This window comes from Physeter macrocephalus, chromosome 5, assembly GCF_002837175.3.
Source record: "Physeter macrocephalus isolate SW-GA chromosome 5, ASM283717v5, whole genome shotgun sequence".
NCBI classification, from domain to species: Eukaryota; Metazoa; Chordata; class Mammalia; order Artiodactyla; family Physeteridae; genus Physeter; species Physeter macrocephalus.
The window spans coordinates 91,278,645-91,304,445 of NC_041218.1; the positions used below are offsets into that span (position 1 = coordinate 91,278,645).

Consider the following 25,801-nt stretch of genomic DNA (forward strand, 5'->3'; position numbering starts at 1 on the left):
CACTGAGCAGAGTGCCTAGCTCAGGGGCAGCCACAGATGGGATGCTCCATAAATATCTGTTGAATGAATTTGCTCTCTTCCACACCTTAAATGTGGGTTCTAGGAGGAATGCTCGTCTGGTGAGGACACATACACCCAGAAGAATAAAAAACAACACCCCAAATCTAAATTTTATGAAAACCCGAAGACTGTTTTACAAACATATAAATTATTTTATTTACAAAGCCATGTTACCAAAAAAAAAAAAAAAAAAAAAAAAAAAGCAAAAAAAAAAAAAAAAAAAAAAAAAAAAAAAAACTGTTTTACAAACATATAAATTATTTTATTTACAAAGCCATGTTACCAAAAAAAAAAAAAAAAAAAAAAAAAAAGCAAAAAAAAAAAAAAAAAAAAAATACAATCGCTCACTGGAGAATGTCTCCAGGCCTGGTGCTGAACCATGGCAGTATCAATAGATACATGTTTGTTCTTTCCTTTTTAAAACTGTAAGCCATAGGATTTACTATTTACACCTACTTTAGACATTTATTCTGCTTACAATATCACAGGCATGGAATGAATTCTATCTGATAGTGCTAATACATAAAGGTGCAGGACAAAGAAGGAAAATACTTAGTGTTACAAAATATGGATTGTAGAAAAGAAACCCACTCCACAAGTGTGGCATTTGTTTAGAATGTTTGGACATGCTTTCTTCAAAATTCTTCTGGAAAAGGTTCTAAAATCGGTAGTAGGAAAGGACAAATGAGCAGGTGCAAATTCTCGTCTGTGCAACAACAGTTATTGAATATACCCCATGACTGACCAGCTACGTAAAACCCACAGAGTTTTGTTAAAGTGCCATGGGCCGACAGCATAACAAAATAGAAGGTGTAAATAGAAAATTTCTTTTTTTCCTTTTTTAAAACAAGAGTTCACTGAGAATCAGCAATAATAGAATATGCTGTATAAACTATTCTCTACAAAGGTTGATCAGCATTATTTACAATTGGTACATTGATACAAAAGAAGGCATACAAGTTATCCAGGTCGCTTTTTTTTTTTTTTTTTTTTTTTTATGGCTGACAGGTCTATGCATTGCGTTACGCTTTAACAACCAGAGCTTTCGAGCCTCTATGGCTGGCGACAAGTCACGAGATCTTCAGGCAGATGGGGGTGTGTGTGCAGTCAAGGGGCTGGGAGAGAGGGCTAGGTGGGGTGTGCAGAACAGAAGTACCCGAACGATATCCCCCTAATAATGCTTTATAGGCTGGTCCAGTTGAACTCCATTCAAACAAACCGAAAGAAAACCTTTTATTTGCATTCCATTTTTCAAGCTGTGAGTTTTGAATACATCATTATAAAGTAAACCTGTAGGTGACTGTGAAGGAAGAAACACCGTGGGTTTTCCCTTTTTGCTCAGTTTTCCAGAAGTGTCCTCACCTTGGTCAGAGCCAGTCTTTCACCAAGTAAGCAGCATTCGGTGGGGAGCCTCTTTATTCCAGCTTGCAATTCAAGATGTAGAGAGCTAAAATGTTTAAAATCCATTGAATTGCTCCTTTAGTCCCTGTTGAGACATTATTTCTCAGAAGCAGCCACTTAATCTCTCAACTTTTGTTTTCCTTCTTTGAGTGTAAGAGTTTATAAATCAGAGGGTTATTTTGTTGCTGAGATTTTTTTTGTTTTTACTCCTGCAAGTATTACAACTCAAAATAAATTATAAAAAAAACCCAGACTTCTAAAACCGAACGAGACGAAAATTGTGCAAAAATAACAAAGATATGTACATACTTTTCAGTCTGAAGAAATGTACAATAAAAACATAATTCAAAGAACATTTTAAAAATATAAACGTTGCTTCAACTTTCCTAAGTTTCATATTGTTTCTGAAACTATTCTGGTCAGTTAGCTCTGTAATATAGTAAAACATAAATTATTACAAAATTAACACTATAAAAATTTACTTTAAGAATATCTTCTAAACTTTTTTTTCAAAGGGTCTAACCTTGTTTATAATTTCTTAAACATTTATAAGTCTTAAAATCTGCCTTAACCTTTTTTTTTAAAAAAAAGAAAAAGTAACAATCTTCCCTTCAATTTGCAGTCTCTTTTTCCCAAGATGGAAATAAACCAGCATATAAGTGCACTTTTAACACTGTAGAAATAAAAATGAAATCATCCGAACTAATGTCCTAGTACCTAATATCAACTCCTGATTTTTAAAAAAATCTTCATTTTATATTAAAAATTTTAGTAATCCTATTAAGAAACACTGTCAGTGCAATTCCATTGATGCAAATCACTCCGTTTGCCTCCCGTCTTTGCAAAATCCAATCATACGGTGAAATTTAACAGTAGTCTGATCCTTGGGCTTGGGGGAAATGGGAAAGAAAAGGAAAACTTCAGGGTGGGGGTGAGGGTTTATGTCCAGCTGCAAAACTGGCATTCATTTCTGACTTAGGGATGAAGCAAAACCTCCTGGTATCTCTGCCATTATACTGTATACAAAGTTACATGATTCATAGCACAGAACACATATTTTATATGGTGAATTCCTTTCTTGACTATGATTCCCAATTAGAGCTTATGGTATTGGTTTCTTTCAAAACTCCAGTGTGAACAGTTTTATAGCTGCAGGCCTCCAGCTTCTCCCTTCTGGATCTTCCAAATGGCTCTTCTCCATAAGCAGTGGCCTTACCACTCCTTCCTGGGTTGGCTGTATCGGAGTGGTGGCCTCTGACAACCTAGCATGAGCTGATCTATGGGTGTGCTGAGTCCACGGGGCCCTCTGGCCCAGGGCATGGAGGTGGCTGGGCAATGCTAGTTATTACTCTCACCAATCACCAGCCATTTGGCAATGAACCCTCCATGGCAGCTTTCCCTCAGGCCTTTCCTTCCGGCTCTGCTTTTTCTCCTCTGGCAGCGCCCCGGAGGGCAGCTTGAGACCTTCCACAGCGGTGGGCACTGTGCCTCTTCCTGAGGTCTTGTGCCCTTTTCCCTGGGATTCCTCCCCCTGTGACTCGCCCAGCTTTGCGCCCTCGTACACGGTGCCCTGGAAGGGATTTTGCAGCATGGATTCCTAACACGCTCAGATGATCAGTCACCCAGTTCCTACCATCTTTTGAGGATATCTTCTCCTACCCCCAGGCCCTTCTTCCTGCCACCTCCCAGGTCCATCCATTCCTGCCTCTGTCCCTAACCCAGGACATCCTCTCCGAGCTGCACAGCTGGACAGTGGTACTGAGTAAGCCCCATCATTAAACGGCTGCCGTTCTCAACTTTGCATCTCGCTCCTCTGTGCTGGTGCGTCCTAGAAACCTGATGCGGGCACTCGCCCACCCTCCAGCTCTCTGCTCGCCAAACACGGGCTGCTCCCCCATAACCGTCCCCCGATGCAGCACGCTGTCTAGAGGGAGCTTTTGAGAGCCCGCACCTCTGGTGGTCAGTGGGGACCCAGAGAGTGGCAGGTAGGAGGGGATAGAAGGGAAGGATGGGAGAGGGCAAGGAAAGGAGCACTGCGCATGCTCAAGTTCAAGGGTTCCAGACGATGCCAACCAGGGACGGACATTCTACAATGTCTGCTCTTGTGGCCGGAGCAAAATGATGCAGTAGCAGCATCAGAAGCTAGAGGAGGGACCCCAAACTTGGAAGAAGGTATACACGTGGCAACTTAAAGAACGGAAACAAAACACTGGTATTGTTTTCTGTAAATCTCAAATTCACGTTCTTTTTGCCTTTTTCTTTTTCCTCAAAACTAAAAATCGGTCAATTAAAAAAAGAAGAAGAAAGGCCAGAGCCACAGGTAGGGCACAGGAAACAGACTCTTCCCCACTGCCCACACCCCTCCCTCCCCTGGCCTTGGCCTCCTGGGGTGAGGTCCCACGGCCAGGCATTGGTTTGGAAGTGGCTTCATAGTCTTGTTATGGAAGAGTCCTTATCCTGCCCGTTCTGTTTGTGGTCTTCTAGGAAAGAAAAGAAAAGAAAAAGCTTGTTTCCAAAACATACATTTGGGATTACCCACAAGAATTCAAGAAGGGAGTCTCAGTTTCCTCATCTATAACCAAGAGGATACCACCCCACCTCCTGCATTCGGCAAAAGCCAGCTGTGATGAGCAAATGAGGTGATGGAAGTAAAGAACTCTGTAAATGGAAGGTGGGCCCAAAGATCCTAGCTATGAAGGAAAGCAAGGGGGGCAAATCCTGTGGCTTCATGGAGCTCCTCTCCAGGAGGGAGGACCGGGATAATTGATCTGTCTTTGTTTTTCTGTTTTTGTTTTTTAGTCTATCTTTTCCTAACTAACTCACAGACAGCATGGAGAATTACCTAAGGAAAAAATATAGTGCTGGGTTAAGCACAGAGGCTTTGGATATACAGGTCTTGGTTCAAGTTCCTTCATTTTCATCTATAAAATGAGGATAACCAATTTGTCCCCAACCTGACCAGGTTGTTAAAAGGTTGAAAGGTATGTAATGTATGTGAGGGGCAGAGCACGGCGCCTACAGAGGAAGGGCTCAACAAATGGCTTATTCTGTTCATTTAGGCTGACGGGCTAGCATTGTGGGTTCCCAGCAGGTATGCCTGGAGTTGTGGGCGACTGCACACGTGCCTGCTAAGGGTCAAAGTGGAGTCTCCAGGTGCACCCAGCAACCCGTGCAGGAGGCCCGCCGTAAACAGGAAGATGGCCCTCCCTCCCCGACCCTACCCAGAGGAGGGGCTGCAGGTGCTCTGGCACAGATGGGCCACAGTGACTCAAAATGGTGGAGATCTGAGGATACAAAACCGTTCCCTATAACTTTCACCCAAACTCTACCCAAGATTTGTGGGGAAACTCCAAAGGCCAAAGTACAGAAAAGCACACTGTAGTTTGGTATCTACGAAACCTGTGGCACTTCTAAGACAACATAACAGCCATATATGTATTTTTTCCCATCATGGAGAACACACAAGACCCTACTCACCTACCCTCCCTGGCCTCCTCCAGACGTGCACACAATCCACTGGAGAAAATCACTTCTATACTGACTGTTTTCACACCTCAAGTTTATAAAAACTCCTAAACCTACCCTGAATAGTCCCACCATGGAAACCACATCCTGAATGGCAGCTACAGCTCACCAGAGGCCTCAAGAAAGTGCTGACCAATGTCCGCCATGAGCAAAGCCCTTTAGTCAACAGCATCTTATTTAATTTTCGTAATAACCTTAGGAGGTAGGCATCGATTCTGCCGTTTAAGAGATGAAAAACGTGAGACTCAGAGAAGTAATCTGCCTAATACCATACAGCTGCTAACAGTAAAAGCTAATAGCTGTGTTAGGTCTCAGGCATTTTGCAGGGGCTTTATGTCTATAAATTAATTTAATCCTCACAAAAGCCTTATGAGATAGGGGCCACAATGATCCCCATCTTATAGGCGAGGAAACGAAAGCACAGAGAAATTAAGTAACTTGCCCAAGGGCGCACAGCTAATTGGGAGAAGGCCTAGCGTTAGAAGCCAGGTAGCCATTTTCTTAACTGGACGTGAGATCTGAACCAGGGTCTGACCCCAAAGCCCACATTCTTTCCACCCTGCTGATGAGCCTATGGACTTCTGCCCCCCAGTAACTTACCTGTCGGCTGTGTCCTGGGCTGGATATGCTTGAAGGACTGGATTGTGACAAAGCTAGGCTGCTATTTTTCCCAACCTGAAAGACACCAGTGAAGCCCTACTCAGACACGGGAGCCAGCATGGGAGAGACCCACCGATACCAAGAGTCGCCAGGGGAAAGGGGGAGGCTGCACGGTACCTCGCTGGCTCTCCTCCCGTTGTGTGGAACTCGTGTTTCCATCTTAAACGGCACAGAAAATGAGTATGTTTCAGGAGGGCCTTGATGACGCCCCACTCATCCCAGAGGGAACGTGGAATGGAGGGGAAATCTTAATCCGCTTCCCAGATGCGCAGACCGCAAGTTTCCGGGAGGAGGCCCAGCTTTTCCACATGTGACTGCAGTCCCAGACCCATCTCGTCTCAAGCCCAGACTCCCCTGGACCAGCTGGGAATAAATGCCTGCGTCTTTTTCTGAGTCACTTTTCCCGGCACACTCCTTGCTGTTCTTAAGAAAAATGGCAAGAGGCATGGGTCTTCCCCTTGCAGCGGGAGCCTGAGCGGGCCCGTCCTAAGACGCTGCCCGGGGGACGAGGGGGCGTGGCCGTCGGGCTCCTCCCCTTTCTCGTGATCGAACCTGGGCTCGCGGTAGGCTGGGTCCTCAGCGGAGTACGTTACGCAGGCAGCTGCTATGAAGAGCCCATCCTCTACTTCAACTCGCCTTTGCGTAAAGACGTCTGCCTTACGTTCGCAGTCTTGTTTTTTTGTACGGTTTAATATCTCCGTGGCAAATTCTGGCCTTACACCACCCGATACAATTCAATAGATCCCCAGTTAGTCCCCAAAGCACGTTTACCTTGAATTTCTCAATCTCAAGCCATGCCTCTCCCAATCTCCTAACAGAATCAGCACAGATTCCAAAGGCGTTCCCCCAACACCTGGTGATCCTGGACGAAGCCTTTTCTTAACAGCCTGGTGACAAGCACCCAGGTCTCAGCTGCATTAGAGAACCAGTATTGACTAGACCCAAGGCAGCCATTAAATTCATCAGCTCTTTTTGATTTCCCTCCCGATGAGCACTCTCTGAAGGAGGCTTGTCTGCTCCTTTCATCACTGTTTTTGACTAATTCATCATGCTTACTAAACATTTCATATGGTCTTGGCACCAAAGAATCAACAGTGGCACATCTACTCAATACAGAGGCACAGAGGTGAAAAGCCCAGACCCCAGAGCCAAATTACTTGGGTGTAAATCCCAGACCTATTATTTGCTCGCTGTGTGACTTTGGGCACATTGCTTAACCTTCCTGTGCCTCGGTTTACTCATCTGTAAAATGGGCGTAACAACAGGTGAAGATTAAATGAATATATCAAGTGCTTGGAACAGAGCCCATCCCATAAGTAAGTGTTAGCTGCTAGAACTTCATCGAAAATGGATGACACTATAGCCTTGCTGCTCAGGGTGTGGCCCGCACACCAGTGCGGTGACACTGCCTGGAGCCTGTTAGAAATGCAGACGCTCAGGCCCTGCCCCAGACCTGCTGACTCAGAATGTGCATTTTACTGAGACCCTCCAGTGATTCATGTGCACATTCAAGTTTAGGAAGCCCTGGATCTGCCCTCCATCCTGAGACCTGGAGGTGGCACCGACCAGTAGTTTAGTCTCGGGGGGACCCTGTGGGTGCTGGTCCCCTCCCCTGCACCCCTGGAACTGCAGATGTATGCGAGTGCCTGGGCTCTGATGAGAGGACCTATGTCCATCCCCCAATGCCACAATCTTGGCCTCGGTTGCAGCTTGCCTGGCCCTTGAGATCCAAACTTGCTGTTTCTTGTGTGTTTACCTGTGTTTTGTGAATCCCCCTCGAGTTTCTCTTCATGAAGTTTTAACAAGTCTCACACAAAGATGATGCAAAACATGAAAACATCTTTCAAACAACTGCCTCTCCTGTCTCCAAAGTCCCCATCCCCAGACAGGGCTGGCCCACTGAATTCTGTGGCTGTCGGCCTGGGGCTGCTGCTACTATCTGTGCACGCTGTCCTGGGAGGCCCCTCCCGCTAGACTCAGCTCGAAGAGACCCCAGGCTGCCCCCTACCCGCCTCTGCTCCCTCCTCTACACACAGACAGTCGGGTGGGAGGGTTTCCTAAGCAGCCTTCTCAGCTCGAGAGGAAGACCAGACTTGAGGATGAGGATAGGGCTCAAGGGAAAGAAACACGTGTTCTTCTTGGATCATGTCCCATTCCCCCAGCTCCCCTCACGGTACACCCTCCTCTGTGTACAGTGGCCTTAAACCCTTCTATGCCAGTTGGTGTGAGCTGCACTGATACTTTAGGAAGGAAAGGGTTATCTTCGGAGTAGGGAGCCTGGTAAAGTGAGAAGAACAGTCAGCGGAAGCATGCGCTCCCACCCCCCCAGATGGGACCCAGGTCATCATTTAACCTGGCTGGGCCTCAGCTTCTTCCTAAGGGGATGCCAATAGATCAGATAAAACTGCTTGGCAATAGACCTCTTCAATGATATCGTCCTCAGAACTCCAGATATACAATAGAGTGAGGTGATGGAACTCAGAACCTCTCTGTGCCTCAGTTTGCTCATCTGTAAAGTGGTGATTACAATTGCATCAACCTCGCTGGGTTGTTGTGAGGATTAAATAAGGTGATGCTCATATAGGACTCAGAACAGCGCCTACTGCGTGGGCACTGTAGAAAGTACCTGTTCGATAAATTGCTCTCAGAGCAGAGGGTGGCATTGCCCACGGCGCGAGCGGGGATGGGACTCATGCTTGCATTACCTGCCTGGGCCACACAGCTAAGCGGGGGGCGCTGCCCTGCTCCCCCTCCCAGCATCCCCGGGCGGTGCCAGAAGGCTCCTGGAAGGACGGGTCCCTTACCTGCCGAGAGGAGGTGCTGTTAACAGGATCGGGCACCGGTGCAAGAAGGCTGGGTGGGTTCTTTCTGTGAACGCTATTCATTCCAGGCATTTTAGTGATTTTACAGGCTTTGCTACTAGAACTTGAGTTCTTACGCTTTTTTCCTTCTGATTTGTCAAAAGAGAGGGGCAGAGAAGACACGGCATTGTGTGAGGCCAGAGAGAGGTCCCCTGCAAGGGAGGGCACAGAGAGGGGACAGGAGTCACTGCTGCCGCCCCCCGAGCCCACGTGTCTCACTAGGTCCGTAGGGCCGCCGGGCAGCGAGGTCCGTCCTGAGGGCTCCAGTTTGGCACTGAGTGGGCTCACCCCGTTGTTTGAGTTGTGCACAGACAGACTGTTATAGGGAGGGGCTGCCTGATAGGAGTTCAAAGCTGAACTGGCATTCAAAACACAGTTCTTTTTGTGGGGCCCTGATAATGGGGACGAGAGGGATGTCTGCAGGGATAAGGAGGAGGAGGAGGAGGAAGAGGCGGAAGTCGAAGACTGCGGCTTCCTCTTTTTGTTACTTGGAGACTCGTCGCTACGGGTGGACAGGTCTTTGACTTTTGAGGATTTGCTGGTTTTGGTTTTGGATGGCTTGTGAGATGGGGAAGGGATGACAGCCGGTATCGGGGACACGGCGGATGGGGCCTTGAAGGTTGAGTCCATGATGCTGAGGGTTGCGGCCACATGAGGGAAAGCTGTGGTGTGTGACATGAGGGCGCTCGGGTCCGGCGATGTCACAAAAGCTGCATTTGAGAGCATGGCTGATGTCATTATGTAAGAAGAGGTGAGTCTCGAGCTGATGGGAGCTGAAGGAAGATACACAGCACTGGGGTTGCTGAAAGGCTGTAAAACGGATGCTGGAACAGGGGTGGTGATGTGGGCTGCTGGCGAGGGCATGGGGCTATCTGCCGCAGGAGGGATCTTCCTAAACATGAGAGAAGAGTGAAAGAGAAACAGTGAGAAACAGGTTTGGCATTGCTCCCAGAAGCTCGACTACGTGTGAGCATCAGGGCTACAGAGAAAACCCTGGCGGAACCAGACAATGGAAAATGAAGCCTTGAAGGATGGCAAAATCTGAATTATGGCCCTTCCCTATGGTTCCCCCCATTGCAACATCCAGCAACCTAGTTTTAATCACTTTCAGGTTTTCAGATCCTTTTCTCCATGCTTGGCTACTGGATAATGGCTGATTTGGGTTCATGAATAAAAGGCGAATGTTATTTAGAATAGAAACTTCCCCAGCAGTATCCCCCTCTGTTTTTTTCTCCCCTGGCAGTGATGAAGGTGATTTTTAATGAGAAGGGGTCATTTCACACTCAGGTCCTGGCTTGAAGTAAGATGCGTGAGGACGGGGCTTGGCCACCTGCACACGTGGGCCAGAGCGTCCCCTGCGCCCCTGCAGCCCCTGTCCCTCAGGGCCTCCCACACCTCCTGTGCCCTGCCTCCCCACCCTGCTGTTGACGGGAGGAGATCTGGGAGTCAACTCTCTCCTCACAGGCCAGAGTACCCCTGCCCTCGCTGCCTGCAGCCTCTGGGTTACCCTGTAGAGAGGCACTTCCACGTTAGCTCCCGGCTGTTGGCTCTGTTTGTTTCCCCCTTCACCTCACCCTGCCTCAGCGATCACTCAGGAGCTATCTTTGGGGTATGGCTGCCCTTCAGCAGGTCTTCCTGTCCCTCTGTTAGGAAGGGGGAAGGGTACAGGGACCCTCCTGGATTCAGGGAAGGGGATCAGGGATTTCTAGCTTGCTCGGATGATAAGCGCAGGAGAGCATCTGAATGGGGCGGAGGTCTTCCTGAAAGCTGGGGGCACCTGGGAGCAAGCTCCCTGCCTCACACTCCGTGGAGCCCAGGCCAGCCCCAGGTGGTGGGTTACTCTGGGGGCCTCCCCGCAAACTCCGTCTTTTGACGTGTGCTGGAAACAGCTTCTACTTCCAAACCATGGCTTGGAGCCATGTTGCTGCTACTCTGGGGCCTGAGAGAAGCACAGGGGCCTCCGGGTCACCATGTGCCTGACTTTTCAGGAGAGGATACTGACCTCAGGAGCCAGGTGAATGTTTTCAAACTGGTTCTTTCCTGTTTCTCACCTTGCTCCCCACTCCCTGTTTCTGCTGGAAACCAGGTTCCGTGTAGCTGGGCTCCGCAGAAATTAGGAACGAGCTCTGCTTCTCGGAAAACAGCTCTTGAAGGTGGGCAGGTGTGAAATGGGGCCTCCCTTCTCTCCTTGGAGGCCACCCTCCTAGCCGCAGCATCGGGACGAGGCAGGGAGCGCTGGAAAGAGGCCCCGCTGAGGAGGAAATGCCTCTCCTAGCCCTGCTCGCTTTGAGGATGCAGTTTTCTGCCTGAAATTTGGTGAAGCCCATGGCTTCCACCTCTAGGGTGGAATCCAGAGGAAGCCTTGAATATATAAGCGCAGTGTCCTTGAAAACATCAGACTGAGGAGATCAAATATAGGAGAAAAATACTGCCAAACCCACTGTGGCTGTGACGGTGTTTGAAAATCTATTTTCTCTCGAACCTAAAGAGGGTAAAAGATCCTGTCAACGCTAAACTGGGGCTCCATGAGTAGTACTTGTTGCAATGAATGAATGACTGAATGAATGGATGGATGGGTGGGTGGTGGATGGGTGAGCAGGTGACTTCTCAGCAGCGACATAACTATGCATGCCAGGCAAGGACTCCCATTAATCAGATCGGAAAGGTCTAAACACGCCCTTAGAACTGTCTGGCACCGCACAACCCCTTCCTAAGAGCACCAGGGCCCATTTCTCAGAGCGTGTGGTGTCAGCACACCGCACCGTCTCCACTGGCTACTGATTCCTGGGATTCTCTAGGCATATCCCACTCAAGTCTCTCCTTCACTCGTTTTGTACCAGCTACAGTATGGATAGGAGTCCATATGGGCGGAGGTCTGGCAGTGACTTGTAATAAAAAGTTATTTACAAATACCAGATGGCTCATTTAGAGAGGATCCCAATCAATGACCTGAAATGGGATCTACTCTGCGTGTCCTGATTTGCTATTTTCCCGTTAGAGAGAGTACACATTCAGGTTTCAGCTTGCGCTGACCGGCAGAGCTGAAGTCCTCAGCGTGCCCTGGCTGACCCTCGGCACTGGGGTGGGTGCTCTTTTTCTGCACACTCTCTACCTCTTTCCTTCCTCTCTCCACTCATCTTTAATGGACAGCAGAGTCAGGAGGGGAGAAGGGGTAGGGGAGAAGCAGGGAGAGGGGCATGTGGCAGCTCACTGTCCCCGGGGACCCCTTCCCCCCACGCTAGACAGTTAATGTGCTTTTCCAGGTGCCAAATGGCAGTGGATTTCAGCTTGGCGGGCTGTGTCCCAGCTGAAGCTTTGCACCCTGGCCTAGGGAAGTCCCATACAAAAGCCCACAGATGCGAATAAATTACAGTGCCCATCCTCCCCTGCCAGCTGGCATGGAGATCCAGATGCTGACCTGGCTGAAAGAGAATACTGTGTTGGCGTCTCCTGATGCAGAGTTAAATGCTTGTTAAAGAAAAAAGAGTCTTGGCCGTTCCTTTTCTTCCTAATGTCTTCCACGCCCCCATCGGCTGCCATCCCTCCAGGTTCGGGCCCGTCGGGGCCTGGGGTTTGGGCAGTGAGGTTGAGAGGGCAGCGGGGTGCTACGCTCTCCAGAGTTGACACCCAGGCAGCCCCAATGTTGCTCAGTGACAGCAGATTGGTTAGGCAAGTCCTGAAAAGGGGGGAGGGACCTGATGCCCTGTGGCTCGGGTTTCTGTGCCTGAGGAGGAAAGGAATATGGACTTGAGCTGACAGGACACCAGGCAGCGAAATACAGATCAACACATTCCTTCCACGTGCCCGGGATTTACACTTCCACAACACAGGAGAGCACAGAGCTGCAGAGTCACCGGAGCTGGCTGCCATGCTGGGGGACCCGCGCAGAGGGGTAAGTCACCAAATACTGAGAACACAGTAGCCCCGCACGCAGCCCATCGGGTGCTGTTTAGAAAGGACACAGGTAGATATCGGGGTGCCTTTGAGACACACTGGGCCGTCACTTAAGGGAGAAGAAATGATAAGCTTCTCTTGTGGCCCTTTCCTACTTCGCAGGAAGTGTCAATGTGTCGTCCTAAGTCCGCTGTGAGAGCTTACTGCAGGCACAGTGGGGCTTACTTCTAGAAGTTCTGGAAGCTCTTTGGGCATCGTGGTGAATAGGCGCTGAGATGCCATCATTGCCTGGGAGAGTGGAGGAGACCTGGGAGAGGGGAGGTTTTGAATTCTGTTCCCATCCTACCCTATTTCTCGGGAATGCCTTCCTGGCCTTTCCTGGGCTTCACTGGGCAGGGTGAGGGGTTTAGTGTTGGCTCTCCTGGACCATCCATGATTCTGTGGATTATGAGATCTTAAAAGCTCACCTTTGCAGGACTGGGGGCTGGAGGTAGCCAGGGGGTTGCCTTGCATTACCAAGTGGCCGGAATGGCAGCTCCTTACATGCTATGGTTTGAGAGGGGCTAGCCCGTCATCCTGCACAATAGCATTTCCCTAAGTCAAGAAGGCTTTTCCCCTTTTTGTGAATCTATTAAAATGTAAATACATCAAGAGGTGTTGGAGAATAAAAGGACCACAGAGAAATGGGACGTAAGCCGGGTTTAGGGTAGAGAGACGTATGCATAGAGGTGAGGAGAGAGTCCTATGGGGAGGTGGGAAGGGCCAAAGACAAGCTTAACCAACTTGGCAACATGGCCCCTGATCTGCCCTGTGGGTTGCGGTACATACTTTTTCACAGGACATTAAACAATTACAAGTTGGTCCATAACCGTTAGGAAATTTTTAGTACTGACTTTGTAGCATTAACATTACAAACTGAAGCATATCCTTAATATCCTTAGATGGTCTTAGTCATAGCAAAAAGGCCCTTTAACCCTGTTAAATAAACGAGGTCTTATCTAATTCCTTTTCATTTAGTTTAGAAGATTACCAACACAAAAGGGGTCTCCAAAGAAGACAAAGCATACCACACATTGTCTCTGAAAAATACAGGCAACCAAGAAGAGGGGCTGACATTTAAGAATTAATCACAAACCCTGATTTCAGAATCATTCTGTTCAATAAAAAACCAACTACTGACATTCATTTAGAAAGCTGGGGATCAGCTAGTTGTGGAGCAGCTCAGATCTCATATTGCACAAAAACCGCTCACTTACTTCCACATCTGTGAATTCAAGTGTTTTTCTACCATGGAGTTTAGTGCGAATCGAAAACGGTCCCATCTTCTATCAAACACATAGTACCCTCGTCCCATGAGGCGACTCCCGAATGAGCAAAACTGTGAGGGAGAAAACAAAAACCATTTTAATTTTGATTACAGGTTAATAAGCTAATATAAGCTCTACAGAGAAAAATAACATTTGCATAAAAACACACAGGGGTACAGTTCTCCTCAAAATAAAGAAGCAAATAGTACCGAAGCCAAAAATATTTCTGTGGTGCTTCAGTTTGAGCTTCTAGATTTTCTGCAGAACCTCACAGGATGACTCAACAATAGTGACATTCAATCTTCCGTAGCATTGAGGGCTACCTTCTCTATAGCTGGAATTGAGCCAGCATGTTAGGTTGAAAGACAAAACCAAACCAAACCCAAACCAACAGCAACAAGTAGCTGAGTACTGTGTCAGCACCACGGGCTTGTCACAGCCGTCATCTTCTCAGGGAAGACGGTGGTTCCCTGCTTCGCATCACGGTAATGGAAACGGCTGGTTCTGAGGTTCTCCTGCCAGTGGGTCATACCGTTCCTACCTGTTGTCGACGGAGCCAGCTCCCTTCCAGCTGGCCTGGACGCCCTCCTCTCCTGGCGCTGACCTCATCTCCTCTCCCATCAGTGCCGCCAGGCTGCCCTGGGACACATCGCTGCCTCTGCGCTCACCCTCCTGCTGTCCCCTCGGCCTGCCTCTGTCTCCTTCCCTCTTCTCTCGGCCAAGTGCAATTCTTCCCTCCCTCAGGGCCCTAATTAAGACTCTCCTTTCCAGTGACCTTTATCTGACTCACCTTGCCGCTCTGAACTCCCACAGACACCTACACATACTTCATGACATCCCACCTGGGAATCGCTCCGTGGCTGTTTTACATTATATTGAATGCGTCTGTGCCTGTCTTGATGATTATAAACGTATAAAGGTCAGGGACCCCATTCTCTTCTTCTTCCTCCTCAATATGAGGAGAGTAGAGATTTAGGCTAAAGGATGGATTACAGAGATAAGGTCCTACAAAGTGTTCAGAGTGAACTATCACACTTAAAACACGGGGCTGAAATATGAGCAGTTAGATGTTTGATAAACGTCATTTAATGATGATGTTAGGACAACCAGAAGGCCAGCAGACAGAAATGTAAGAAGTGGCCTCTGAGAAGGTGATATTTGCCTGGTCAGAGCTCAGGCGAGTCTGCAAATATGACTCTATAACTCAACTGCAGCTTCTCCCCCTCCCCCAGGCCTCTCCCAGCAGCTCCCTGGCCTCCATCCCAGACACAGTGCTGGGCTGGCACTCTTTCCACAAATCCTTCCTGGAACCAGCCTTTGGAATAGTTCTTAGGAGGAAACGCAAGACCTTCCCTTTGTTTTGTTTCTGCTTATGTTTGGGGTGGGGTTACCCTAAAATCTTGCCTCCCATCAAATCTGGTACTCCTGATGAAAAATTCTTTTCCGCACATTAAGGGCTTACTGGCCAAGTACTAAAACATACAAAGGGAGTTCTCCCGCGTGGAAGCCAGTCCCCAGCAGCATGTGGGAGCCGGTCCAGGTCCAAACATCTTTTCTTCTTTCATCTCCTTGCTAAAGACACCCTGAACAAGTGTTCATTACAAAAATTGATTTAATGTATCGGTTGGCCATGAGAGAAAGGACAAAGCAAAGAAACAAATCCATGGCCTTTCCATTTAAATCAGCGAAACATGAAGGGCACACAGATCTGCCGGGCTCTGAGTTGAGCTAATAATCCACTGTAGCCTGGCAGCTTGTCATTTGGACAAAGATCTTGATGTGCTCCAGAGTCTGGCCTTCTGGTAGAGAGCCCTGTCTCACTTTCAGACTTGGAAGCTGGAGGCCTCTTACTGTCTGTGCTACCTGTGTCTCTAATTCAACACAGATGCAAGGCTCAGTGCCCCAGAGGCTCCTGTCCTTGGTCGCCTGTGATGCCCCAGGTAGGGCTGTAGATCGGCGCTGCACTGGCCACTCTGGCAGACCCTACTGGTTGCCAAGTTCATCAACTGCTACCCCACCCCCAGCTCTCCCTGCCTTTTCCTTGCTAACAGAACCACACTTCTGTCCTGATCTCTGACACGGAGCAGTGAGCAGGGAAGGTAGGTCTCTTCCCAGAACCTTGGGATGAAATCATGGCAGGTTTCATTCTGTGTTACCAGAATCCTATCCTTCTCTGCCACTGGTTGGTATAGGGCTGGGCACATGACCTACTTCTGGTTGATGGAAGGGAAGGTCTGCTGGGGTGCTCATAGGAAGATTTTTCTTCCCTAAGAAATGACATAAGATACCATCTTAGAAGCAGACTCCCTTTCTGTTTGTCCCTTTCCCCCCTCTGTGGAGTGCTACCGGGTGAAGATGTGATATTGGAGCTTGAGCTGACACATCCAGACTGTGCGTGAAAGGCCAAGAGGGTTGCAGAGATTCTCCCTCAGCAGCAGGACATTGAGAAGATGCTGAACCAAGCCTGGGAGCACCCACCTCTAGACTCCTTGTTACATGAGACAAGTAAATGACTGGAGTGCACACACTGTATGAGTTGTTTGCTATTACTGGCCGTCAGAAGCATTCCTGACTGTCCCTATTTTTGTACTAGCCAAGAGGCAAAGTCTCAGGCTGTTGAAGTACAGGTCACCATCCTCCCCAGAAACAGGAAGTGAATTTGGCCTTCATTCCTCATGCTGATAGAAGGGAGGGGGGACTCACTCTATCGTGATGCACGGTTGATTTCACCTACACAGTTCATGCCGTCTTGGGACAGTCAAAGCTAATCTTGCAGGGCTCAAGCTGGGAACAGAGCAAACCCGCTACGGGGTCCGATGTTCCCAGCCTCCCTGAATTCGGCTCTGTGATGGAAGCACCAGGCAGTCCCTTCTTAAGTGCTCGTAGGGCAAACACAAACAAGCCTCCAGCTCATGCCTCCTTATACCACCCACCTCGATTTCAATGACCTTCTGAATTGTTAAAGTGGATTCTTTCAAGGAACTGGGAAGAAACTGACCTTTTCGTTAATCAACAATCACGCAGACATGAAATGCTTCCTTCTTTCCTGCGCGCGCGCGCACACACCACACACACACACACACACACACACTCTCTCTCTCTCTCTCTCTGTGTCTCTCTCTCTCTCTGTCTCTGTGTGTCTCTCTCTCTCTCTCTCTCTCTCGCCCTCCCTCCCTCCCTCTCTCTCTCTCTCTCTCTCTCTGTGTCTCTGTGTCTCTGTGTCTCTGTCTCTGTCTCTCTCTCTCTCTCCCCCCCCCCCCGTTCTGGTGCCATATCGTCACACCTACTATTAACAATAAAACTCAAAACCAACAGGGGAGCAAACCAGCCAGGACTGGCACTTGGCACACTGCTCAGAAACAGTTTCCAAGGCAAGTGAGCTAGACTAACTCTTGAAATCAGAGGCTCCCCGTGGATGGACAAGGCAGGAAGCTCAGCTGCCCGTGCTCTTCTAGAAACACCGTTTCTCAAGCATTATCGCTTCAAGGTGGACCACAAATATTCAGGTGTTTAAAGGATTAAAATCAGCTGGGAGCCCTTACCTTTCCTTCTGTGATTTTCAAGGGGATTTCTAAGGTAAACATTCAACCTCAGGGGAAAAGCCCGTTCGTAAAACACTGTCCTGGAGGCCTCTCCTTAGGAAGGATGCCATTGTAGGACCCAGTCACCTAAATACTGCAAAGCACAGGGGGAAACAACGCCTGGATGGAAACAGAAGGAGGCCTACCGCAAGAGGTCTGGGGTGGTGGGTGGAGAAATGACAGTCTAAGAACTTCTCGGATTCGTCGGCTCCGTCCATCTCCCCTTCATCACTTGACAGTCGGCTGGCGAGGTCACCTCCAACTGGGGGTAGAGGGGGTTCCGGAGTGTAGCCACTGTGATTGGAAGATGTGCTGCTGCTTATGCTATTTGCAGATGATGGTCTAAGGGCAAGAGAGAAAAGTTTATTCTGAGGGAACAAGACCCACCCAGTTTCACGGAGCTCGGAAGGCAGACCAATTAGCCTTCCAGATACATTAAGGAAGGCGGATCAATGGCAAATCTGCACAAGGGGAAAATTCAGGCTGAGAGGGTGAGCAGCAACTAGCTCTCTACAGGTTGGAGCTCAGGCTCTGTCCTGCTTGAATCTGGGCACCAGGGACAACTCCAACAGTGTAAGAGGAAGAGAAAATACAAAAATAGAAACCAAAGTGACACGGAGTTAACTGAACTTAAAACGAATCTTCTAGAATTCAGTTACAACTATTCATTCATTTGCATGTAAGTAATTTGTACTTGCCCTGCAGTTGCTTCTCTTTGAAAGTGGACCTGATGGGAAGATCAACCAGATAAATAAGTTCAAATCAATCAACAAAATATCAGTGATGACAAAAGACAGCCCTACACACATAGCTACTAAACTATGGCTTTATGAAATTGTTACCATACCGGCATGAAAAGATGTTTTGTCTCAGCCATGGGGCCACAAGTTCCTTTCCCCACAGCCAAGCCTGTTTCTTAATATATCAAACCACATGTAGTTTAATTGTATCTTCTGAGGATGACTGTTTCCATTTCATTTTTGACAAGCCTCTAGACCCACAGGCTGGCATGGCTGACTCAACAGTAGGTGTTGAAGAAATATGTTTCTCAATGAAGGAATGAATGAATTCTATGTGTATAAAAATCCAACAGATCTCATCTCAATTATGGCTAAGCTTAGAGAAAAGCAGCGTCAGTCACAGTAAGAGGGGGCACTAATGCTTCCTGAGCAGTAAAGAGCAAAACGAAACATACACATCAGGAGAAGAGTTAGAAGAATGGTCAAAGCTAGTTGTTAGTTGTTTTTACTGCTCTCCACTTTCATGAGGTGACTGACCAGGGAGAAAGATTGGGTGAAAAAGAAGATTTGGAGAAAAAAGAATCAGTATCTTAAAATAATAATAAATAAATAAATAAATAAAAAGGTTTTCTGTGTTCTGCTATTTTTTTTTTTTTTTTGCAGTACACGGGCCTCTCACTGTTGTGGCCTCTCCCGTTGCTCTGGACGCGCAGGCTCAGCGGCCATGGCTCACGGGCCTAGTCGCTCCGCGGCATGTGGGATCTTCCCGGACCGGGGCACGAACCTGTGTCCCCTGAATCGGCAGGCGGACTCTCAACCACTGCGCCACCAGGGAAGCCCTGTGTTCTGCTTTGAAAGCTGCCCCTTCAAGTAACACGAAGCAGCCTTTACTCATGCATCTCCCTTCTGCCTCATTTTCACCCTGGATTCTTTGTTGTTTTGAAATCTTTATAGGTGTCAAATACCTGAGTTCAAACCAGATCCCCAAAGCACAGTCATGTAAAAACAAAGCCACAAAGGTAGAAACAACCCAAATGTCTATCAACAGATGAATGGATAAACAAGACAGCTCTACAAACACAGATACTAAATTATGGCTTTATGAAATTGTTACCATACCATATGTCCACACAATGGAATATTAAGTCTTAAAAAGAAAGGAAATTCTGGACTTCCCTAGTGGTGCAGTGGTTAAGAATCCGCCTGCCAGTGCAGGGGACAAGGGTTCCAACCCTGGTCCGGGAAGCTCCCACATGCCACAGAGCAACAGAGCAACTAAGCCCATGAGCCACAATTACTGAGCCTGAGCTCTAGAGCCCGCGAGTCACAACTACTGAGCCCACAAGCCACAACTACTGAAGCCCGTGCACCTAGAGCCCGTGCTCCGCAACAAGAGAAGCCACTGCAATGAGAAGCCCGTGCAACACAATGAAAAGTAGCCCCTGCTCGCTGCAACTAGAGAAGGCCCGCGCACAACAACAAAGACCCAACACAACCAAAAATAAGTAAATAAATAAATATTCCTTTAAAAAAAACAAAGAAAAGAAAGGAAATTCTGACACCTGCTACAACATGGATGAACCTTGGGGGCATGATGCTAAGTGAACTAAGCCCGTCACAAAGGACAATTACTGTACGACACCACTTGTATGAGGTACATAGGGTAGTCAAATTCACAGGGACAAAAAGTCCCCCCCCCCGTTCTGGTGCCATATCGTCACACCTACTATTAACAATAAAACTCAAAACCAACAGGGGAGCAAACCAGCCAGGACTGGCACTTGGCACACTGCTCAGAAACAGTTTCCAAGGCAAGTGAGCTAGACTAACTCTTGAAATCAGAGGCTCCCCGTGGATGGACAAGGCAGGAAGCTCAGCTGCCCGTGCTCTTCTAGAAACACCGTTTCTCAAGCATTATCGCTTCAAGGTGGACCACAAATATTCAGGTGTTTAAAGGATTAAAATCAGCTGGGAGCCCTTACCTTTCCTTCTGTGATTTTCAAGGGGATTTCTAAGGTAAACATTCAACCTCAGGGGAAAAGCCCGTTCGTAAAACACTGTCCTGGAGGCCTCTCCTTAGGAAGGATGCCATTGTAGGACCCAGTCACCTAAATACTGCAAAGCACAGGGGGAAACAACGCCTGGATGGAAACAGAAGGAGGCCTACCGCAAGAGGTCTGGGGTGGTGGGTGGAGAAATGACAGTCTAAGAACTTCTCGGATTCGTCGGCTCCGTCCATCTCCCCTTCATCACTTGACAGTCGGCTGGCGAGGTCACCTCCAACTGGGGGTAGAGGGGGTTCCGGAGTGTAGCCACTGTGATTGGAAGATGTGCTGCTGCTTATGCTATTTGCAGATGATGGTCTAAGGGCAAGAGAGAAAAGTTTATTCTGAGGGAACAAGACCCACCCAGTTTCACGGAGCTCGGAAGGCAGACCAATTAGCCTTCCAGATACATTAAGGAAGGCGGATCAATGGCAAATCTGCACAAGGGGAAAATTCAGGCTGAGAGGGTGAGCAGCAACTAGCTCTCTACAGGTTGGAGCTCAGGCTCTGTCCTGCTTGAATCTGGGCACCAGGGACAACTCCAACAGTGTAAGAGGAAGAGAAAATACAAAAATAGAAACCAAAGTGACACGGAGTTAACTGAACTTAAAACGAATCTTCTAGAATTCAGTTACAACTATTCATTCATTTGCATGTAAGTAATTTGTACTTGCCCTGCAGTTGCTTCTCTTTGAAAGTGGACCTGATGGGAAGATCAACCAGATAAATAAGTTCAAATCAATCAACAAAATATCAGTGATGACAAAAGACAGCCCTACACACATAGCTACTAAACTATGGCTTTATGAAATTGTTACCATACCGGCATGAAAAGATGTTTTGTCTCAGCCATGGGGCCACAAGTTCCTTTCCCCACAGCCAAGCCTGTTTCTTAATATATCAAACCACATGTAGTTTAATTGTATCTTCTGAGGATGACTGTTTCCATTTCATTTTTGACAAGCCTCTAGACCCACAGGCTGGCATGGCTGACTCAACAGTAGGTGTTGAAGAAATATGTTTCTCAATGAAGGAATGAATGAATTCTATGTGTATAAAAATCCAACAGATCTCATCTCAATTATGGCTAAGCTTAGAGAAAAGCAGCGTCAGTCACAGTAAGAGGGGGCACTAATGCTTCCTGAGCAGTAAAGAGCAAAACGAAACATACACATCAGGAGAAGAGTTAGAAGAATGGTCAAAGCTAGTTGTTAGTTGTTTTTACTGCTCTCCACTTTCATGAGGTGACTGACCAGGGAGAAAGATTGGGTGAAAAAGAAGATTTGGAGAAAAAAGAATCAGTATCTTAAAATAATAATAAATAAATAAATAAATAAAAAGGTTTTCTGTGTTCTGCTATTTTTTTTTTTTTTTTGCAGTACACGGGCCTCTCACTGTTGTGGCCTCTCCCGTTGCTCTGGACGCGCAGGCTCAGCGGCCATGGCTCACGGGCCTAGTCGCTCCGCGGCATGTGGGATCTTCCCGGACCGGGGCACGAACCTGTGTCCCCTGAATCGGCAGGCGGACTCTCAACCACTGCGCCACCAGGGAAGCCCTGTGTTCTGCTTTGAAAGCTGCCCCTTCAAGTAACACGAAGCAGCCTTTACTCATGCATCTCCCTTCTGCCTCATTTTCACCCTGGATTCTTTGTTGTTTTGAAATCTTTATAGGTGTCAAATACCTGAGTTCAAACCAGATCCCCAAAGCACAGTCATGTAAAAACAAAGCCACAAAGGTAGAAACAACCCAAATGTCTATCAACAGATGAATGGATAAACAAGACAGCTCTACAAACACAGATACTAAATTATGGCTTTATGAAATTGTTACCATACCATATGTCCACACAATGGAATATTAAGTCTTAAAAAGAAAGGAAATTCTGGACTTCCCTAGTGGTGCAGTGGTTAAGAATCCGCCTGCCAGTGCAGGGGACAAGGGTTCCAACCCTGGTCCGGGAAGCTCCCACATGCCACAGAGCAACAGAGCAACTAAGCCCATGAGCCACAATTACTGAGCCTGAGCTCTAGAGCCCGCGAGTCACAACTACTGAGCCCACAAGCCACAACTACTGAAGCCCGTGCACCTAGAGCCCGTGCTCCGCAACAAGAGAAGCCACTGCAATGAGAAGCCCGTGCAACACAATGAAAAGTAGCCCCTGCTCGCTGCAACTAGAGAAGGCCCGCGCACAACAACAAAGACCCAACACAACCAAAAATAAGTAAATAAATAAATATTCCTTTAAAAAAAACAAAGAAAAGAAAGGAAATTCTGACACCTGCTACAACATGGATGAACCTTGGGGGCATGATGCTAAGTGAACTAAGCCCGTCACAAAGGACAATTACTGTACGACACCACTTGTATGAGGTACATAGGGTAGTCAAATTCACAGGGACAAAAAGTAGAACAGTGGTCACCAGGTGCTGGGAACAGGGAGTTAGTATTTAATGGTACAGAGTTCCAGTACTGGATGATGAAAAAGTTCTGGAGATGGCTGGTGGTGATGGTTGCACCACCACGTGAATGTAGTTAATGCCACTAAACTGTTCACTTAGAAATTAAAATAGTAAATTTCATGTATGCGTACAATGCTACAAATAAAAAAAACCCCATAAAACCCCACAAACAAGGCCACAGGTAGTTTTCCAGTGTAATTACAACAACTCTGTTGGTATGATAATTTATTATTGACTATCAACTTCCCACCCTTATGAAAACAAAGATGCCATTCATTCTACACGTTAAAAGTCTATAGTCCAGAGAACACAACTCCCAGGTGCATTCCCTACTCTCCTGTGTCAGAAGGGACAACAGCACTGTTGCCTGTTTACAGCTGAAAACCCAAACGGTAAAACAATTTTGATAACATCAAAACATATAAAGAAAGAAAACAGCATTCGTAATCCTGCCACTCAAGATCAAGTGTTACTTCCATTTTGGTTTATATCCTTCCAGACCTCTTTACTGTGCAAACAGGCACATGCATTTTTTTAAAACATCTTTATTGGAGTATAATTGCTTTACAATGGTGTGTTAGTTTCTGTTTATAATGAAGTGAATCAGCTATACATATACCTATACCCCCATATCCCCTCCCTCTTGCGTCTGCCTCCCACCCTCCCTATCCCACCCCTCTAGGTGGACACAGAGCACCAAGCTGATCTCCCTGTGCTATATTGCTGCTTCCCACTAGCTATCTATTTTACATTTAGTAGTGTAAGAACTGGATCACAGTGTACATACTATTATGCTTTTTTTTTTTAAACTTAGTGATGCTGTAGAAATCTTGCCATGTATAGAAATCTATCATCATTTTAATATTCCCCAGTATAGTATTCCATAGCATGGACATATCATAATTTATTTAACTACTCTATTGATGGACATTTAAGTTGTTCCCATACTTTCTGGTAGACTCTTTTTGAAGCTTTCCCCACCATATTAGGACCTCCCTATCCTGCGGGAGATAAAGCCAGATTTTGTCGTGTGATACTAGTATCATAGTTATAAAGGAAAAGATATTTACTTTCTAAAGATGCAGGTGGAAATTTAGAGTGAAATGCCAAGACATCTGCAATTTACTTCAAAACATATCAAAAAAATGTAGATGGGGCTTCCCTGGTGGCACAGTGGTTAAGAATCCACCTGCCAATGCGGGGGACACTGGTTTGAGCCCTGGTCCAGGAAGATCCCACATGCCGCGGAGCAACTAAGCCTGTGCACCACAACTACTGAGCCTGTGCTCTAGAGCCCGCATGCCACAATATTGAAGCCCGTGCGCCTAGAGCCCGTGCTCTGCAACAAGAGAAGCCACCACAATGAGAAGCCTGCGCACTGCAACAAAGAGTAGCCCCCGCTTGCCGCAACTAGAGAGAGCACGCGTGCAGCAACGAAAACCCAATGCAGCCAAAAATAAATAAAATTATAAAAAACAAAACCAAAAAAGAATGTAGATGAAGTCAACACAGTGGCAAAATATTAAAACTGTTAAAACTAGGTATGCAGGTATTCATTATACTATTCTATTTTTCTGTACATGGGGAAATTTTCATAACAAAAAGTAAAAAAGAAAGAGAAAAATAAAAGAAAGTGAGCTAGTAGTACAGCTATGTGCAAGAAAGTGGCTGAAGAGTTTGCTGTTAAATGGGGCAGATGGATTGAACACATTTAACTCCTCTGTCCCAAAATATTAAAATCATCGTAAAGGGATAAAAAAGGCATTAGCTCTGAAAAACAAAGAGATCAGCAGAACTGTGGTGATCATCATGGTGATGACATCCTAGTCTCCATTTAACCCCTTAAGTAATAATGGGAATCTCATTCGTCTCGTTAATGACTGGTTTGGGAAAGTGCATGAGAAATAAAAGAAAACGTATTTTTTTGCGGTGGGGTGGTGGCTTTTGCAAAGATTTTTCTCACTTTTAAAAAGAGACACAAGGAGGGAATTCCCTGGCAGTCCAGATATTAACAATCGCACTTTCACTGCAGGGGCCTGGGGGTGAGCCCTGGTCAGGGAACCAAGAGCCCGCAAGCCACACAGTGTGGCCAAAAAAGTTTTAAAAATTAAAAAATAATGGGCAAAGGATCTTAATATATAGCATAAGGAATATCAATATCCCGTGATAAACCATAACGAAAAAGAATATGAAAAAAATGTATATATATGTATAACTGAGTCACTTTGCTGTCATTCACACATTGTAATTCAACTATACTTCAATAAAAAATAAATTTAGGGACTTCCCTGGTGGCACAGTGGTTAAGAAACTGCCTGCCAGTGCCAGGGACATGGGTTTGATCCCTGGTCCAGGAAGATCCCACATGCCGCGAAGCAAGTAAGCCCGTGTGCCACAACTACTGAGCCTGCGCGCCTAGAGCCCGTGCTCTGCAACAAGAGAAGCCACTGCAAAGAGAAGCCCATGCACTGCAGTGAAGAGTAGCCCCCACTCTCTGCAACTGGAGAAAGCCCGTGGGCATCAACGAAGACCCAAAACAGCCATAAATAAATAAATTTATTTTTAAAAAATAAAAATAAATTTTAAAAATGAGCAAAGGACGTGAATAGACATTTCTCAGAAAAGATATATAAATGGTGCAGCAATCACATGAAAAGATGTTCAACATCATCAGTCATTAGGGAAATGCAAATCAAAATCACAATGAGTTTCCACTTCACACCCACTAGGACAACTATTAAAAAAAAAAAAAAGAGAGAGACACAAGGAAAAGGTGGTCTCCAGCTTCATCTGGACCTTTTTCCTCTGGAAGTGCTGTAGCCATCTTGCTAATGACGTTAAAGGTGAAGCCAAAGGATCAAAGAGGGTGGAATAAAAGAAAGCCACAGAAGGAGAGACAGAAAGAAATCATAAAGATCAGATCAGAAATAAATGAAAAAGAAATGAAGGAAACTATAGCAAAGATCAATAAAACTAAAAGCTGGTACTTTGAGAAGATAAACAAAATTGATAAACCATTAGCCAGACTCATCAAGAAAAAAAGGGAGAAGACTCAAATCAATAGAATTAGAAATCAAAAAGGAGAAGTAACAACTGACACTGCATAAATACAAAGGATCGTGGGAGACTATTACAAGCAACCATATGCCAATAAAATGGACAACCTGGAAGAAATGGACAAATTCTTAGAAATGCACAACCTTCCGAGACTGAACCAGGAAGAAATAGAAAATATGAACAGACCAATCACAAGCACTGAAATTGAAAC

General features: G+C 46.7%; 1 protein-coding gene across 1 annotated transcript in view; it reads right to left on the minus strand.

Annotated features, from left to right (window-relative positions):
- Window positions 1-400: 400 nt before the first annotated feature.
- The window catches only part of ATXN7L1 (ataxin 7 like 1), a 248,697-nt gene continuing 223,296 nt past the window's right edge, over window positions 401-25,801 (minus strand). Inside the window, exons 8-12 of the mRNA XM_007111542.4 lie at window positions 20,197-20,392; window positions 13,658-13,779; window positions 8,451-9,399; window positions 5,587-5,661; window positions 401-3,941 (exon numbers count right to left, since the gene is read on the minus strand). Coding sequence (XP_007111604.1) covers window positions 3,900-3,941; window positions 5,587-5,661; window positions 8,451-9,399; window positions 13,658-13,779; window positions 20,197-20,392 — 1,384 coding nt within the window. The 3' untranslated portion in view covers window positions 401-3,899. The remainder of the gene's footprint in view (window positions 3,942-5,586; window positions 5,662-8,450; window positions 9,400-13,657; window positions 13,780-20,196; window positions 20,393-25,801) is intronic.